Source organism: Hemiscyllium ocellatum, chromosome 6 (genome assembly GCF_020745735.1).
Source record: "Hemiscyllium ocellatum isolate sHemOce1 chromosome 6, sHemOce1.pat.X.cur, whole genome shotgun sequence".
Taxonomy (NCBI): domain Eukaryota; kingdom Metazoa; phylum Chordata; class Chondrichthyes; order Orectolobiformes; family Hemiscylliidae; genus Hemiscyllium; species Hemiscyllium ocellatum.
The window spans coordinates 74,877,902-74,895,542 of NC_083406.1; the positions used below are offsets into that span (position 1 = coordinate 74,877,902).

The window sequence follows — 17,641 nt, forward strand, 5'->3', positions numbered from 1 at the left end:
TCAGCAAGACATCGCATCCTGTGAATGAATGGAGCAGAGGGGAGTAAGGGGAAAGTGAGCCAGACAAAACACGCAAAAAAAATCAGGCTTTTTGAGACTTACAAAAATACAGTTCACTTCAAAGTCGTACACATGACGGAATGATCCTCGATCAAAGATGTTCTGTTGCACGTTATCACTCAAGACAGTCAAAGAACCCCTCTCCAGATTGCTCACTGAGAGATGGAGCAGTCAGATCGTCCACTAGGACGGAGGGAGATTCTGTAGCTGAGAATGTCTCATTAAAGTTCAAATCCTCACATTTGCGTTTAACGCGCAAGCATTCCTCATCTTAATCTTTGTATCTATACTAACCAAGCACGCTTGTGAGATTAGTCTCCGACAGGAATGTGATCATTACAAATTAAAATCTCTCCACCCCACTCATGCTCTGTCTGTGAGTTCCAAGTGGACTGTCCCGCCGTGCTGTCAGGGGAGGTGGGCGCGCGGCTGTCACTCTAACGACTTGACTCCGCCTTTAAAGGGCAGGCACCGCCCCGCACTCAGCGGCAGCTTCGCCGCTCCCGGCAGGAGGAGGGCGCTTGAAGACGTCGTGCGCTTTTGTTGCGGTGGATTCACCGCGCCTCTACGTGCGTCATTTCCGGAAGGCTGGCTGTTGCCGTGTCGGGTAACCGGGGACGCTCGGCGTTGCCAACAACGCGGGAGGGAACTGATCGCGGGCTGCCCGGCCTGGACCGGCAGCTGTTCACGGGCGGCCCTTCCAGGACCAACGGATAACACCAGGCCGGAGAGGGGCGGCGCTGCACATCAGTTGGCGAGCTACAGCCATAATAAAGCGGCAGTGTTCCTGGGTGCTAAAGCTCATTGTCTCTGGGAGCTGATGGCAAGGCCTGGCCATGGTTAAAGTTAGTGATCACTGATGTGACTCTTTCTCCCAGAGAGACATTCAATTTCTATTGAAATGAACAATAACAGACTTACTTTGTGGCCGATTGCTGGGATTTTCATATAATAGTGGATGGCTGTTCGGCGTAATTTAAGCAAATAATTTTTCAAAATAAAGTGAATGAGAAAAGTGACAGTTCACTCCACCAGTAATTAATAAAACAAAGGTGAGATTGGACAGAGGGTATTTTATTGTCGTCTAAGATGTAAATCTCATTCTTCCACTCTCCAACCTGCTGTAATTATTAACACTTGTCTGAAATTTCAGGAATTTGATTCTTGTGAGGGGTGAAAATAGACAAGTTTAAGGAGCCTTATATACTTAATGGTAAGGTACTGGGCATTGTTGCCCAACAAAGACCTTGTTGCGCAAGTTCATAGTTTCTTGAACATAGAGTGGCAGTTAGAAAGGGCAGCGAAAAAGGCATTTAGTACACTTGCCTTCATTAATCAGAACATTGTCATGGTACAATAGTACAGGACATTGGTTAGGCCATGTTTGAAAAACTGCAGTTAGTTCTGGTCTCCTTGTTATGGGAATAATTTTGTTAAACTTGAAAGGGTTCAGAAAAGATTTACAAGGATGTTGCCAGGATTAGAAGTTTTAAGCTGTAAGGAGTGGCTGAATAGGCTGGGGCTATTTCCCTGGAGCATCGGAGGCTGAGGGGTGACCTTAAGACTGTCAGAGTTTGTTGAGATATATAAAGGGCAGAAGTGGACATTGGGCAGCTGGAAAATGATGCTGGAGAGATAGTAAGGAAATGACTGAGGAAATGAATAACTACGTCGTGTCAGTCTTTATGGTGGAAGGCACAAGTAATATCCTGAAAAAATTCAAGAGTGTGAGGGTAGAGCTGATTATGGTGGCCATCACTAAGGAGAAGGTGCTAGAAAACTGAATGGCCTGATGGTGGATAAATCATGTGGACACCAGAGTTCTAAGGAAGAGAGGGTGGAGGCCTGAGTGGTGATCTTTCAGGAGTTGCTAGAATCAGGGTGGGTTCTAAAAGACTGGAAAATCGCTAGCGTGACACCCTTGTTTAAAAAGGGAGTAAGGCAAAAGATGGAAAATTGCAGACTGATTAGGCTAACCTTGGTCATGGGTAAAATCCTGGAATCCATTGTGAAGGTTGAGATTTCTGAATGCTTGGATGTGTTTGATAAAATAGGGTAAAATCAGCATGGTTTCATCCAGGGGAGGTCATGCCTGAAAAATCTGTTAGAATTCTTGGAGGAAGTAATGAGCAGTTTAGACAAAGGAGAGCCAATTGATGTTATGTACCTGGCCTTCAAGAAGGCCTATGACAAGGTGCTGCACAGGAGGCCACTGAGTAAAGTAAGGGTCTATGGTGTCAGAGGTAAGGTGCTAGCATGGATAGAAGCTTGGTTGTCTGGCAGAAATCAGAGAGTGGGGATAAAAGGGTCCTTCTCATGGTGGCAACCGGTGGCAAGTGGTGTTCTGCAAGGCTCAGTGTTGGGTCCACAACTTTTCATTGCATACATGAACTAAGTAGATGAAGGAACATTCTGGCTAAGTTTACAGATGATACATTGATAGGTAGAGGGACAGATAGCATTGAGAAGGTGGAGAGGGTGCAGAAAGATTTGATAGGGGTTAGGAGAGTGAGCAAAGTGGCAGATGGAGTAAAACGTGGGAAAGTGTGAGGTCATGCACTTTAGTAGGAAGAATAGAGGCATGGACTATTTTCTAAATGGGCAGAAAGTTTAGAAGCCTGAAGTGCAAAGAGACTTCGGTGTTCTAGTCCAGGATTTTCTCAAGGTAAACTTGCAGGTTGAGTCAGTAGTTAGGAAGGCAAATGCAATGATGGCATTTATTTTGAGAAGACTTGAATATAAAAGCAGGGATGTACTTCTGAGGTTCTATAAGGCTCTGGTCAGACCACATTTGGAGTATTGTGTACAGTTTTGGGCCCTATATCTCAGGAAGAGTGTATTGGTCTTGGAGTGCGTTCAGAGGAGGTTCATGAGAATGGTTCCAGGAATGAAAAGCTTAACAAATGAGGAAAGTTCGAGGACTTTGGGTTTATACTCGATGGAGTTCAGAAGGATAAGGGGGTGGCGGGGATCTAATTGAAACATACAGAATACTGAATGGCCTGGGTGGAGTAGATGTTGGGAAGATGTTTCCATTGGTAGGAGAGACTAGGACCCGAGGGCACAGCTTTGGAAAGACCTTTTAGTACGGAGATGAGGAGAAACGTCTTCAGCCAGAGAGTGGTGAATCTATGGAATTCATTGCAACAGAAGGCTCTGGAGGCCAGGTCATTGAATATATTTAAGACTAAGATAGATAGGTTCTTGAGTATCAAGGATTAAGGGGAGAAAGCGGGAGAATGGGGTTGAGAAACCTATCAGCCATGATTGAATGGTGGAGCAGGCTCGATGGGCTGAATGGCCTAATTTTTGGTCAATGTCTATGGTCTTAATACAAGTTTATAAATCGTGGATAAGGGCATGGATAGAGTGAATAGTCAAGGTTTTTACTCTATGGTAGGAGAGCATAGATCTCCGGCACACATTTTGGCTGAAAGGGAAAGATTTAAAAGGGATCAAAGGGGCAACATTTTCATGCAGAAGGTGATATGTGTATGGAAATAACTGCAAGAGGAAGTGTTGGAAGCTGGTATAAATTATTATAAAAATTACAACGTTTGAAAGGCATTTGGATGGTATATAACTAGGCAGGGTTTAGAGAGATATGGGTCAACTGCTGGCAAGTGGGGCTAGATTAATTTAGGTTATCTGATTGACATGAACAAGTCAGACCGAAGGTACTGTTTCTGTGGTGTACATCTCTGTGACTCTGTAATTCATATAAATACTTGATGATGCTGATAACTTGTAAAGGACCAGAGAGGTCAAGCTGACTAGATTCTTAACGCTCCGAGGGTGTAGTTGGAGATAGATAAAATTATATCGAATGGTAGTCAGAATTAGACTAGCTTATAAATATGCAACTGAAATGTTATATAATCTGTGCTCAACATTATAGATGTATACGTAATATATATGGGTAAAAAATGAGGTCTGCAGATGCTGGAGATCACAGTTGAAAATGTGTTGCTGGTTAAGCACAGCAGGTTAGGCAGCATCCAAGGAATAGGAAATTCGACGTTTCGGGCATAAGCCCTGAAGGGCTTATGCCCGAAACGTCGAATTTCCTATTCCTTGGATGCTGCCTAACATACGTAATATATATGTATATTCTAAATTTCCTGGTATTGTGCTGGGAGTGAGAAAGGAGAGATCATGACACTATTTCCAGACTAGAGGAATAGAATAGGCTATGAGAGGACTTAACAGGAATTACTTGTATCATTTCATTTTGTTAAGTTGAATAGGGAATGTATGTTTCCCCTGAGAACTCCAATGACAAGTGGCTATTGGTTAAAATTCTCAAACTAAGGAGAAATGAGTTAAAATAAAATCTTATTGCAGAGTTGATTCAGCACGAGTTGTTTTGACAAAAGTAGTCATTGGGGAAAATATTAGATTTTTTAAGAGAAAAATGAGCGAATATTTTAATGAATGGAATAGGGAATTAAATTGATTGTGCTTTAGCAAAGAACACAAAAGGTGATTATGTGGTACAATGTGCTAAAAGAGATAGAGTCCATAGCTCTGGGAGATCTGGGCTCATTCCCACCTGCTCCAGAGGTGTGTAATAACATTGCTGAGGAGTCATAATTTGGAGACACTGGTGTTGGACCAGGGTGTACAAAGGCAAAAGTGAGGACTGCAGATGCTGGAAACCAGAGATTAGATTAGAGTGGTGCTGGAAAAGCACAGTAGGTCAGACAGCATCTGAGGAGCAGGAAAATCGACCTTTTGGGCAAAAGCCCTTCATCAGGAATAGAGGCAGGGAGCCCTGGAGGCTCCCTACCTCTATTCCTGATGAAGCGTTTTGGCTGAAACATCGATTTTCCTGATCCTCTGATGTTGCCTGACCTGCTGTGCTTTTCCAGCACCACTCTCATCTAAACTAGGGTGTACAAAGTTAAAAATCACACACAACCAGGTTATAGTCCAATAGGTTTATTTGGAAGCACTAGCTTTCAGAGCGCTTTTGGAGTTGTTAACTACCTGATGAAGGAGCAGCGGTCTGAAAGGTGATGTGTGATTTTTATCTCTGAGGAGGTTGATTAGGAAAGATAGATTCAATTACAAAAATGCACCTAAACCACTACCTTCTAAATTGCAGAGATAGGGTTTCTTGTCTCAAAGGGAATGAAAATTTGCTAAACTTTGGGAGGTGGATAAAGAATTAGCTAGGAGTAGGAATACTGCGAATTCAAACATTTTGGTGAACTGGGATGATGCAACATAGCAACAGGAATAAGCCATTTAGCTACTTATGCCTGTTTATCAAAAAGTAAAATCAGAAAATTGAGCATCCATCAATGCTCTTGACGCATGAGAGGTGGGCACACAGGGGATATCCTGCTTCAATTCTATTTAGTCCTTTTCCTTGCTCCCTGTTCCCTCTTCACTTCAAATAGTTTGCTTTGCCCATAATGGGCTTTGCATATAAATATTTTAATTGGTTACATAGGTGTTTTTACCAGTGGTGGATATTAGTTAAAAATGTAAAAACAGAAAGTTAAGTGTCCTTGGAGAGGGAATGTGTGATGCCCATTGCTGCTATTTATGATCTCAAAGAGAGATAGCATTGTGGTGATACAATGCTTTATTTCCCATTTCAACTCCTTTTTGATTTGGTTCCTTCCTCTCTACTTATCTCCCCCTCACTTTTGATATAATGGACTTTGCTTGTATTGGCCACATGAGTGGTTAATGGTGGTAGTTAACGGAGAAAAAAAAACTCCAGTGATCTTGGTGTTGGGTAAGTTGTTCGGTTGTGTGTGATAGCATTTATGGGTATAAAAAGTATACTCAACAATTCTGGCAGCATCTTTTGGAGAGAGAAACAGTTAACCTTTAATTTGTGGTAGTCATAATTGTAATCGGTCATTATTACAACCAGAATGAGTGAAGTTTCCGTATTTATGTATGGTTACAGACAGAATGTCCCAAATGATTGAGCTACTGATTGAGGCAGGCTGAATGGCTCCCTTCTTTATTCACCCGCTCCCTTGATTGGTCACAACAAGGATAAATTATAAAGAATACCTTTCTCCCAGACCAAATGAATTTATGTTTTAAAAGGAGCCAATTGAACCAGGCTTTCTTAAGTTAACAAAAGAATGAGTATATTAGCCACTAATCATGGGAAGACATAATGTGCTACAATTAAATACAGGAAGTGTGCTCAAGGGAAAGTAAAAATTTTTAAGAAGTCACAGATTAATCTTTGAATAATTTGTAAAGAGTAGATTGTAGAATAATGCAGCCATTTCTTCACATGGTGCCAATAATGTTGTCGGTTTGGAGGTAACTGACATTGCAGGTTGTTTGAAATACTTTAGTCATAGTTCCTTTGTACAGTGGTTATATGGTAGCAGTTGGAGCGAGAGTGAGTCTTGTCCCTTTCTTTTACCTGCACTTTAGAGGTGTTTCAGGCTGTGCTCAAAGCTCTTCTTTGCACTGTATCAGCTGCAAATGTGTTGCTGGTCAAAGCACAGCAGGCCAGGCAGCATCTCAGGAATAGAGAATTCGACGTTTCGAGCATAAGCCCTTCATCAGGAATATTCCTTATTCCTGATGAAGGGTTTATGCTCGAAACGTCGAATTCTCTATTCCTGAGATGCTGCCTGGCCTGCTGTGCTTTGACCAGCAACACATTTGCAGCTGTGATCTCCAGCATCTGCAGACCTCATTTTTTACTTTGCACTGTATCAGTCTACACACTAGAATGGTTTCCTGCTGAGAGGGGTTTGGATAGTCAGCTTCTTGTTCCTCGAGCCTTTTAGTTAATTTGAAGAATGTCATACCTATTGTTAGAAAATCAAGAATTGCTCTCCAGAGAGCCACTGAATTTACATTCACAGCCGGCTTGCTTTAAAAAAAATGTTGCAGTTAAAAGTTTAAAATGTCCAGATGATCTAGAATTATAAGCCCCGATAATGTCAACCTGAAATGTTAACTGTTTCTGTCTCCACAGATCTGAGTTTTTCTTGCATTTTCTGATTTTCTTTCAGTTGACCAGCGTCAGTAAGTAATTTGGACTCATTCTGTTGTAACTAATTGATGTTGTCAGTGGGATGCTTTTGCCAGGCACCTTTATTTCCAGTAACTTTTGTCAGTTAAAGGATATGTACAGTGGGTACCTTTTTTAACTTATAAGTTCCTCAAAACAGTGAAGGAAAAATAAATGTTTCTTTTGAGAATCTATAATTTTTACGTTATGTTAAATATGGAAGTGTATTTTATTCTTGATTTTTATTTATTAAAAAAAGTTGTTAAATTCCATCAAAATATATTGTAAGTTTCTGTATCAGGAATTAATTGAACAAAGTGTATTTGTTGAGTCATCTTTTGGCTTCACCCAGCATTGAAATCTAAATATTTGATTTAAGACTTGAATTGTCTGATTAGTAATGATGAACCAAAACAAGATTGAAATCAATATGCATTGTTATACTTTTACATGCAAATTAGTGAACTTCCTTAGAAGTTGGTTAATATAGTGTTTACTTCTGCTACTCAGCATACAGGTTGTGAGTATCAGTTAGACAGATTGAAATGGTTTTTTTTCTGTCTTCAATTTTGTTGCTTTCCTTCTTTTAATTTTTTTAAACATTTAATGTAACAATAGTAAAATGGTAGGAGGGTTTTGAGCTCCCAGAAGTCTGCAGTTGTTTTTATTCAACTGTCTGTTCATTAGTACATATGAATGACTTTAGTTAATTTAGCTGTTAAGTTTTTTTTCCCCTTGAGAGTTGCTTTATCTGTAGTTAATAGCATAGCTGAAATTATGCCTTGTTGTCATCTTTTGTGAAGGTGATCTATATCACCACAAAAAAAAGAACTGAAATAATGTAGTTTGATAATTAATTTGTTGTAAAAACATTGGAATGGAACCATCTTGGACCCAAATCGTATAATTCTGAGTCAGCAGTCTCTCATCAACTTGTCTTTTTTTCTTTAATAATGCAGGGGTTCCTGTCCTGGTGCATAAAAGGCTATAGCACAGAAGCTATCTTGTCTGTGCTGATTCTTGGCATGAGAATTCTAGAACTAATCTGGTCACCCTGTTGTCTCCTTAAAATCTTGTATCTTTATCTGTTTCAAGTTTTTATGAATTTCTTTTTAAAGTGTGTGCCAACCACTTCGTACATGGTATAATAAACCATGTATAAATAGTCACTGTCTTCATTTGCTTAGTTGAAGGGCACTTTATAGTGTAGTTTCTTGCTCGTTAGTACTGCAATATTGTTCAATATTAACTAGTTGAATAATTGCTGTAACTACATTTCCCAACTACTGTGAGTTCAGACTCCCTCTGTTATCCAGTGCTTGGCCAACCACTTTTCTCTTTCTGCAGTATAATTGTGGCCTGAATGAGCAGGTACAATCTTTTGACTACACTGAAGGATACAGCCTGAAATGTGGCCAATTGCTGCTTGAAGGACTCCAGTTTTCTTTAGACTGATGAACACACTGATTGTCAATAATGCCTATAAAATTTCTTTACATCGTCCCTATGGTGCGAAAACAGGATTTTAAATATTGATCTAGCATTTAGCAGAAGTACGATGCATTACTGTTTCGTTCAGAGGAATACAGTGATTTTAAATATTGTTTTGTTAAAACTATAAAAATCTAACGGCTGTGTGCCTTTTATAGGTATTTGTGATTCTTTACGTTCTAGCTCAATGGATACTTTTATATATAAAATTGTGATATTGTTTCTTGAGTTAAAATATAAAAAAATGTTTTTCTGTTTTAAGGGAAGGCACCATGCCTGCCAGTCTAGAAGATCCAAGAAAAAGTTTCATTCTCAGAACAGCAGGAAATTACTTTGGCTTTCCACCTTCAGATTCTCTCATTTCATCACTGGAGAACAGAAGGGAATTGAACGATTTTCTAGACGATGGCAATGTTTTTGTTATCTCATTGCAGAAATCTGCGGACCAGCTGCTTATATGTAACAAGGTATAAATTAAGATTTTTTTCCCTCCCAATTAATTAATTAATTAATTTGTATGTACATAATGATAAAAAAAACCTTTGTTTTTATGATGGGTGTAAGGACAATAAATAGAATTCCAATCCATGAGTACTCAATAAAGTTTCCATATATTTTGGCGCAGTATCAGTAACCTCATTAAGAGGCTAAAGCGTGTAGTCTTAACAAAAGTGGTGTAGCAGCGCAGCATGTTCTTCTGAGCCTGAGCAAAGCACATTGCTTTCCCTTCCCTGACCATGTTACTGTGCATGTAACCTGTTCTATATTTTACTTGCTATTGCTTGATGGTCATTTGGATTAAATGTGAAGGGTGTCCCTTTCTTCAGCACTTAAAATGTGTGTTTCACATGCAATATATCAGAAATCCAAGATGACTCTTCCAAGTTCGGCTCTATTTAAATCTAATTCTATTAATCATTGTGGTTTCCTTAAGGCAATAGTCAATATTTCCATTTCTGATCTGAATGGGATAATATTGTGAAAATTGTGTTGGGTAATTGTTTCTTATTGAGATTGTCCAGTACACTCACCGCTCAACATGTGATCGATGTTTCAACCACAGGTATGTTTAACTGATGTTGCATATTTTTAGGATATTGAACTGTGTTCATGTTTTAGTCATGGAAAGATAGCTGTCATTCATGAGGCTGCTGTTTGAGCAATGAAGAATGAACCACATTGATTTTAGATTACTTACAGTGTGGAAACAGGCCCTTCGGCCCAACAAGTCCACACCGACCCGCCGAAGCGACAACCCACCCATACCCCTACATATACCCCTTACCTGACACTACGGACAATTTAGCATGGCCAATTCACCTGACCCGCACATCTTTGGACTGTGGGAGGAAACCGGAGCACCCGGAGGAAACCCACGCAGACACAGGGAGAACGTGCAAACTCCACACAGTCAGTCGCCTGAGGCGGGAATTGAACCCAGGTCTCTGGCGCTGTGAGGCAGCAGTGCTAACCACTATGCCACCGTGCCGCCCTCCTCCGATGTTGGACAGGTGTTGCAAGGTGGACTTGTGATGCAGTCGTAGTATCCCTACTACTGAGGCAGGAGACCTGTGTTCACACCTGCTTGGGAGATGTGTCATGATCTGTCTGGCTATATTAATTTAAAATATGTAAAAGACCTCAGACTGCACCTTAAATGGAAACACTTGAAATATGACATATTTGTGGAATATTATTGTTGTCTTGTAACCTGTAAGAAGTACAGTGGTAGTGTCCTTGCATCTGAGTCAGAAGGCCTGGGTTCAAATTCCAACTGCTCTAGACACATAGCATAAAATCCTAGAAGAGGCTGATTTAAAAGTCCTGATACTTCACTATTCATTTGTTGTGTTTTTGGTAACTTGGAAACAGAAGGGTTACTTGCTCAATGAAACCAGAAATATATTCTACTGTTTGTTGTCTTCTTTGTTTCTGTTCTCTCTGGTGTCTCTTAATGATATATTTAGATAATTGGGATGCTGTGAAGCAGTGTGAAAGCGGGACTGACCTCTAAAACACAGACCTGATTGCTCTCAAAATTTTCTTGTTCATAAATGCTGGCAAAAAAAGCCAAAGGATATAATGACCTGAATTTTCTTATAGAATAAAGATCTGCTCATAGACTCCTTACAGTGTGGAAAGAGACCATTCGACCCATTGAGTCTGCTCTGACCCTCCAAAGAGCATCCCACGCAGACACCTCCTCTCCCTCACCCCCCCCCCCCCCCCCCCCCCCCCCCCCGAACCGTGTCCCCACATTTCCCATAGCTAATCCACCAGGTCTGCACATCTTTGGTTTGTGTGAGGAAACAGGAGCACTGTACGAAACCCATGCAGTCATGAGAGAATGTGCAAATTCCACATGGACAGTCACCCAGACTAGAATCCAAACCGGGTTCCTGGCATTGTGAGGCAGCAGTGCTAACCACTGAGCCACTGTGCCATGAGGTAGTCATTTCTAAAGAGTAGATGTGAGTTATGCATCAGGACCTTGTTAAATTCCCAATTAAAGCAGATTTCAAGAGAATCACCCAAGAAATTGCAGATTCTGATGGGCAATTTCTCCAGACATGGACCCTTTCAAAACTACTCATTTTAAATCTGAAAACTGGAAGGGATCTGCTGCAGTTAAACAATAATTAAGAAACGTTCAGTTATTGAAAACATAGTATAACTCCTCAATAGCTATTAAACCGATCCTGACTTGCATGGGGCATGGCTTGAATTGAGTCGAAAGGTCTGTTTCCATTTTCTGTAACTCTGATTCCAAGAGTTAATGAATTGTAATGTGGATAACTGTGAGATTATCCTCTTAAGTAGCAAAGTTAGAAAAGCAGATTATTATCTGAATAATGATAAACTGGGAAAGGGGAAGGTGCCATGAGACCTGGGTGCCCTTATACGCCAGACACTGAAAGTAAGCATGCAAGTGCAGCAAGCAGTGAAGAATGTAAAAGGTATATTGGCTTTCATAGTGAAATGATTTGAGTATAGCAGCATTTTGTCTTGCTGCAATTTTACAGTGAGATCGCATGTGGAGTATAGTGTGCAATTTTGGTTTCCTGATCTGAAGAATGATGCTCTGGCTGTGGAGGGAGTGTAACAAAGATTTATCTAATTCCTGGAATGGCAAGACTGATGTATAAAGGCAAACTGGATTGGTTAGATGTATATTCCCTGGAATTTAGAAGGATGACTGGAAATCTTGTAGAAATGCATAAAATTTTAAGATTGCTAGACAGAGTAAATACAAAAGGCTCACCAGCGAGTCCAGAACCTCTTAACAGTTTAGGAATAGTGCTTAGACCAATAGCTATTGAAATGAGGGGAAAAAAGTCATCATCCAAAAAGTGCTGGGCTTGTGGAATTCAATGTCACAAGAAGTGGTTGAGGTCAAATCATTGAATGTTTTCAAGGAGGAGTTGGATATATTTCTTGGGGGCATATGTGTTAAAAGTGTAAGGGGAGAAATTGGGTACAGGATTGGAACGATCACACTGGGTCAACAGTTTTTGTCCAGTGAGGCAGTTAAAAGTCAACCACATTGCTATGGCATCTTAAGTAGACCAAGTCATGCAGAGAAGGCAATTTTCCTTACCTAAAGTACATCAGTGAACTCTCAGTAAAAATGGATTTTTACAACAATTGGCATTGGTCTCCATTGGACTTTTTTATTCCAGACTTTTATGAGTTCAAGTTTCACCATCTGCTGTGGTGGGAATTGAATCCATGTCCCCAGAAAATTCATCAAACGTTGATGGATTACTAGTCTAGTGACAATTTTACTACATCACTGCATCCTATTCACTTCGACCAGCTGAAAATTTATCCCGATTTCAATTGGCTTCAGTTGTGCGAAGGCTCCTTGATGTTACACGCTGTCAAATTCTGTCTTGATGTTGGGGGCAGTCAGCCTTCCCTAACCCCTGGAATTCAGCTCCTTTGTCCATATTAAACTAAGTCTGTAATCTGGTCAGGAGCTGTGGCCCTGACTGAACCCAACCTGAGCATCAATGAACAGATTGTTTTTTGAGCAAATGTGCTTTAATAGCACTGGCAACAATACCTTTAATTGCAGTAATTAGCCAAGTTGGATGTCTTTTGTTTTTTTTGTGTATGTAACATGGCTAAGCAAACTTCCACACTGTCAGTGTTGAAGCAGCACTGGAATAGCTTAAATTGCTGCTAGTTCTGCAACATTTCAGTCTTCAGTACTGATGGCAGAATATTGTCAATGTCTTCTGTGTTTCTTTATATTATGTGGAGTGAGTCAGTTGTCTGAAGGCTAGTTTCTGTGCTGTTGGGAACCTCTGAAGGAGGCTTCTTGGTTCATTTTACTATGAAATAATTGAATTGTTCATAGCTGCTTTTGTTCAATTATTTGTTCACTTACTTTTGAGATCAAAAAAGTAACCTTGTGAAGGATGTGTCTTTCAAATTCAGATGGTAAGAGGAACCTCTCATTCCCATTCTTCAAAACAATTTCCCCCTCTTTTAAACTTAATATTATCTACCTTTCCCTTCAAACAAAATAATAAGCTTTTAACTTTGCAAACTTCATCCCTCCTCTTCTCCCTCTGAGATCTATGCCATTTTTCCCATGTCACATTTCTGAATCTATTCAGTTATGGTTCAGGATTTCTGATAGTGTTCAATGGTCATAATAATAAGATCACTATACATAATTCTTCTTTGTCCCTGTGAACTTCTTTACAGTCTTTGACAAGACGTGGCCAATCACACCATCTTTGAGGGAATGCACTCATTTTTTTGCACTCTTGCCATCTAAACCCAATAAGAATATAGCTAGCAAATATTTTTCTTTCTCATCCCTAAGTAGGAGTCTGAGGCTTTGCTTATTGCCTGTCTGAGGAGAGCATAAGAACTTATTGAACTGACTGACTAATTATAGCTCCTCATGTTCCTTGTTTAAAATGGTTTGAGAGTGTAGGTACACTTATTTTCAAAGCTGACACAGAATTTTATTTCATCTACTAAGGTCTGTGTCTGTTCTTGTTTTTACCACATGAGCTTCCTTGTCTAGTCTCACTTTTGTATGTATTTCCTATACTTTTTTGATATTCCTCTTTATCATGAATTTAATTCCTATTATGAGAATTGGATTTTCAATGCAGGTGAGAAAGAAAGGGATCCTTGGATTCTTTGAAATGATTGGATTGATATGGAAAGCAAAGTGAATTTTGGAGACACTAAGGTTAGAACCAGAGAAGAATGGCTTCTGAAGGTGATATCTGAAAGGCATTTGTTTAAGGATAGTGGTTATTAACAGGTCCATGAGGAACATTTCTGTGTGATTCTGGTCTCCATTATTGAATATATCGTTAGTTAATATGATTGCATCCGTCTTTGGTTTTCAGAGCAGGATGAAAACTGAACCAGAGCGGTTTGAACAGAAAACTTTGGAAGATGAGGACCAAGCTGGAAGATTATATCCAATTTAATGATGAAAGTGAGATTAAAGTATTGGATACTAAAACAAAATAAAGCAGATGCTGGCAACCTGAAATAAAAATAAAAGTGCTAGAAAAAATCTAGGTCAGGCAGCATCTGTGAAGAAAGAAACAACATTAACACTATGAATCAACGACCACTTGTCAGATCATAGGTTGATTTTGAAGTTTTATCAGAACAGTGTCTTAACTCTGTTTCTTTTTCCATAGATACTGCCAGACATGCTAAATATAACATTTTCAATTTTTATTAAATATCTAGATAGTTAGAACAATCAAGGCAGCTAAAAAGAGAGTTAGTTGGTTGGCAAAATGTATTGATAGTTGGTTTTGAAAGAAGGAGGACAGACTGAGCAGGAGAAATCACTCACAATGTTGTTGAGATAAGGCCAAAGGCATGTTGTTGAGTGATCGAGAACTAAGTGAGGAATGAAGATAAGGAGCAGAAAGTGGAGCTCATGGGAGAGATAAGGTTGAAGAGGGCAGCAGGTTGAAATGAAGCTAAAGAGTGACAAAAGAGTCTTGCTAGGCTTATTTGGGACAAGAAAGCATACTACACAACATTAAAATTATTAATCGCCATACGGTTCAGATTTTGTCTAGCTGTAGTGAGTCGTTGTGTTTGTGATTTGACAAGAAAGAAGGTCTAGGCACTGAATTTCTTCTGTGAACATATTTTATTACTTGTTCTTTTTAGTTCTTCGTTGAAAGGCATGTCTGACCCACAGTGCTGCATCCTACATCATGGCTAAGACAAAGATCTTAAAGACACCCCAGCTGCAAAGGAGACCAGTGAATTGACACCCCAATGAGTTTGATTTGGTGTAGCAATGTGTATTTTTGTTTGCAATTTGTAGCCAGAAGGTGCAGATACTGATGGTAGAGGTTTCAGTTTCCTTCTGTTGATAGCTGCCGTTGCTATACATTGGAAAGATTTACAAATTTGTACTCAACTGAATTAACTGTATTTTGAATGCACCTTCCTTGGGAATTAGATCTGGAGTGGGATTTGAACTCAAAGCTTCAGGTTCTGACAGGTACATTGCCACAGCATGACAAGATCTTTGATATAAAAACAATACATGTAAAACAATTGCGTGGTGCATTGTTGTATTATGTGGGGGGGGGAACAAGAGATAAAGAGGGAAAGCTAGAACTTGCATCTTCAAAGCAGAAAGCAAAGCCTCCAGTCGGACGTTGGGAAGCTCCAAAGTAATGGACCGACGGTTTTAGTAGACGATCAATGATACAGCCAATGATTTTTAACCACCAATATTCTTTTATTGTAATTCTGAAAATGTTAGTTGTGTCTTCCCTTTATGTTCATAACTAGTTCTTTTGATTTCTAGCTTGGATTGTAATTAAATAAATACATTGGAACCAGTTTGAGAATCAAAATGTTTTTCTGGTTGTTGAATATTTTTCTTGACACGTGGACTTTCATCATCATCTTTTTATCTGTTATCATATGTGAATGTATGAAATGAGCAGAAATAGAGTAGTTGGCCTCTTGAACATGTTCTGCCATTCAATAAAATCATGGCAGATCGGTTTGTTTCAAATTTCACATGCCCATGTAGTATGAGAAAGCGGACTGGCCACTATTCATTTCTCATACGACACCACTCAAAACAACTAATCTATTCACTTCTGTTTGTGGAAACTTCACTATTGCACTTCCCAACATTGCAATATTGACTACTCCAAAAAAATATTTCTTTGGCTCTGCTTTGGGATCTGAGGTCATGAAAGGCCTTCTATAAATGCAAACATTGCTAGTCTTGTCCAATCAGTTAATCAGCTAAATTTGAAAACAGGCCTAAAAATATCCTGGTTGTCGTTTTTTTTATGCTGTAAAGTTAGATTAAAATTATCATAAAATCCTAAGCCTTTTTTAGTTAATTTTTTACACTCAAATTTAATACTTTTTAATCAGAAAGAAGGATATTTGCTTATGATTGCATCGTACTCAGTCCTGCCATAGCTTATCAGATTGTGAGGTATGGAGCTAAACTTGGACATTGTTGATACTTCAATTGAGAAGCTGCAAATGAAGTTTGCATCAGACAATTACTATTCCCAACAAGAAGAGTCTAAACAGCTTCCTTTAACATTCTATGCTGTTGCTGTTGCTGAATTGCCAAACATCAAATCTTGACAAAACTAGGTCATTAAGTACTGTGTCAAAGGTTGGGTGTTTTGTGGTGAGTATGTTGTCTTCTGACTCCCGGAGCCTGTCCACAACTAACATACATATGTGAGAAATATAGTGAAGCACTGTGTACTTGCCAAGTGCAACTCCACAGCGTTCAAGTAGCTTGATGCCTTTCAGGACGACACAGCCTACTTGATTGGCATCCTATTTACCATCTTAAACTTTCCACCGACCACCAGCGCTCAGTGGTAACAGTGTGTAGCATTTAAGATATGTATTGTAGCAATGTTCCTTCAACATAACCTGCCAAACTGGAAACTCTGTCATTTAGTTATGATTATGTTTTTTATTAATATTTATCTGCATAAAGTGAAAAGACAATAATCAGAAATACTTGGAGACAACATCAGTTGTACAGCACTATTTATTTGAATTATGATGAATGTACAAGCTTTACTCCTTACTGAGAATACTAACATAGAATCATCAAGTCATACAGCATGGAAACAGACCCTTCAGACCAACCCATCTATGCCGACCAGATATCCTAAATGAATCAATCCTATTTGCCAGCATTTGACCCATATACCTTTAAATCCTTCCTACTCTCATGTCATCCAGACACCTTTTAAATGTTGTAATTGTATCAACCTCCACAACTTACCCTTGTATCTCATTCCATACACACCACCCTCTGCCCTTAGGTCCATTTTAAATCTGTCCCCTCTCACCTTAAACTTATGCTCTCTGGTTTTGGACTCTTCTACCCTGGGGAAAAAAAAACCTTGGTTATTCACCCTAACCATGATTTTATAAACTTCTATAGATAAACCCTCTGCTTCTGACACTCCAGGGAAAATAGCCCCTCCCTATAGCTCAACCCTCCAAAACTGGAAACATCCTTGTAAATCTTTTCTGAACTGAACAGAGTTTCACAACATCCTTCCTATAGCAAGGGGACCAGAATTGAATGCAGTATTCCAAAAGAGGCTTAATTGAATGTCCAGTACAGTCACAACATGACCTCCCAATTCCTATACTCAGCGCATTGACCAATAAAGGCAAGCACACCAAATGCCTTCTTCACTCTCCTTTGTGCCTGTGACTCCACTTACAAGGAACTATGAACCTAAACTGGAAAGTGTCTTTGTTCAGCAACACTTACAAGGGCTTTATCATTAAATGTGTAAGTCTTACCCTGATTTGCCTTTCCAAAATGCAGCACCTCACATTAAGCTAAATTAAATTTCATATGCCACTCATTGGTACATCTGATAAAGATCCCATTGCATTCTTCTTCACTGTTCACTACACCACCAATTTTGGCGTAATCTGCAAACTTGATAACCATACCTTCTATATTTGATCCCTGTGGCACACCACTGGTCAAGGGCTCTAGTCTAAAAAACAACCTTCCACTATCACCCTCTCTCTCCTATCTTTGAGACAGTTCTGTATCCA

General features: G+C 39.5%; 1 protein-coding gene across 1 annotated transcript in view; it reads left to right on the forward strand.

The window, feature by feature from the left end:
• The first annotated feature begins 505 nt into the window (after positions 1-505).
• Positions 506-17,641, forward strand: part of dync2h1 (dynein cytoplasmic 2 heavy chain 1) — a 561,613-nt gene continuing 544,477 nt past the window's right edge. The window contains exons 1-2 of the mRNA XM_060826048.1: positions 506-1,112; positions 8,817-9,021. Coding sequence (XP_060682031.1) covers positions 8,827-9,021 — 195 coding nt within the window. The 5' untranslated portion in view covers positions 506-1,112; positions 8,817-8,826. The remainder of the gene's footprint in view (positions 1,113-8,816; positions 9,022-17,641) is intronic.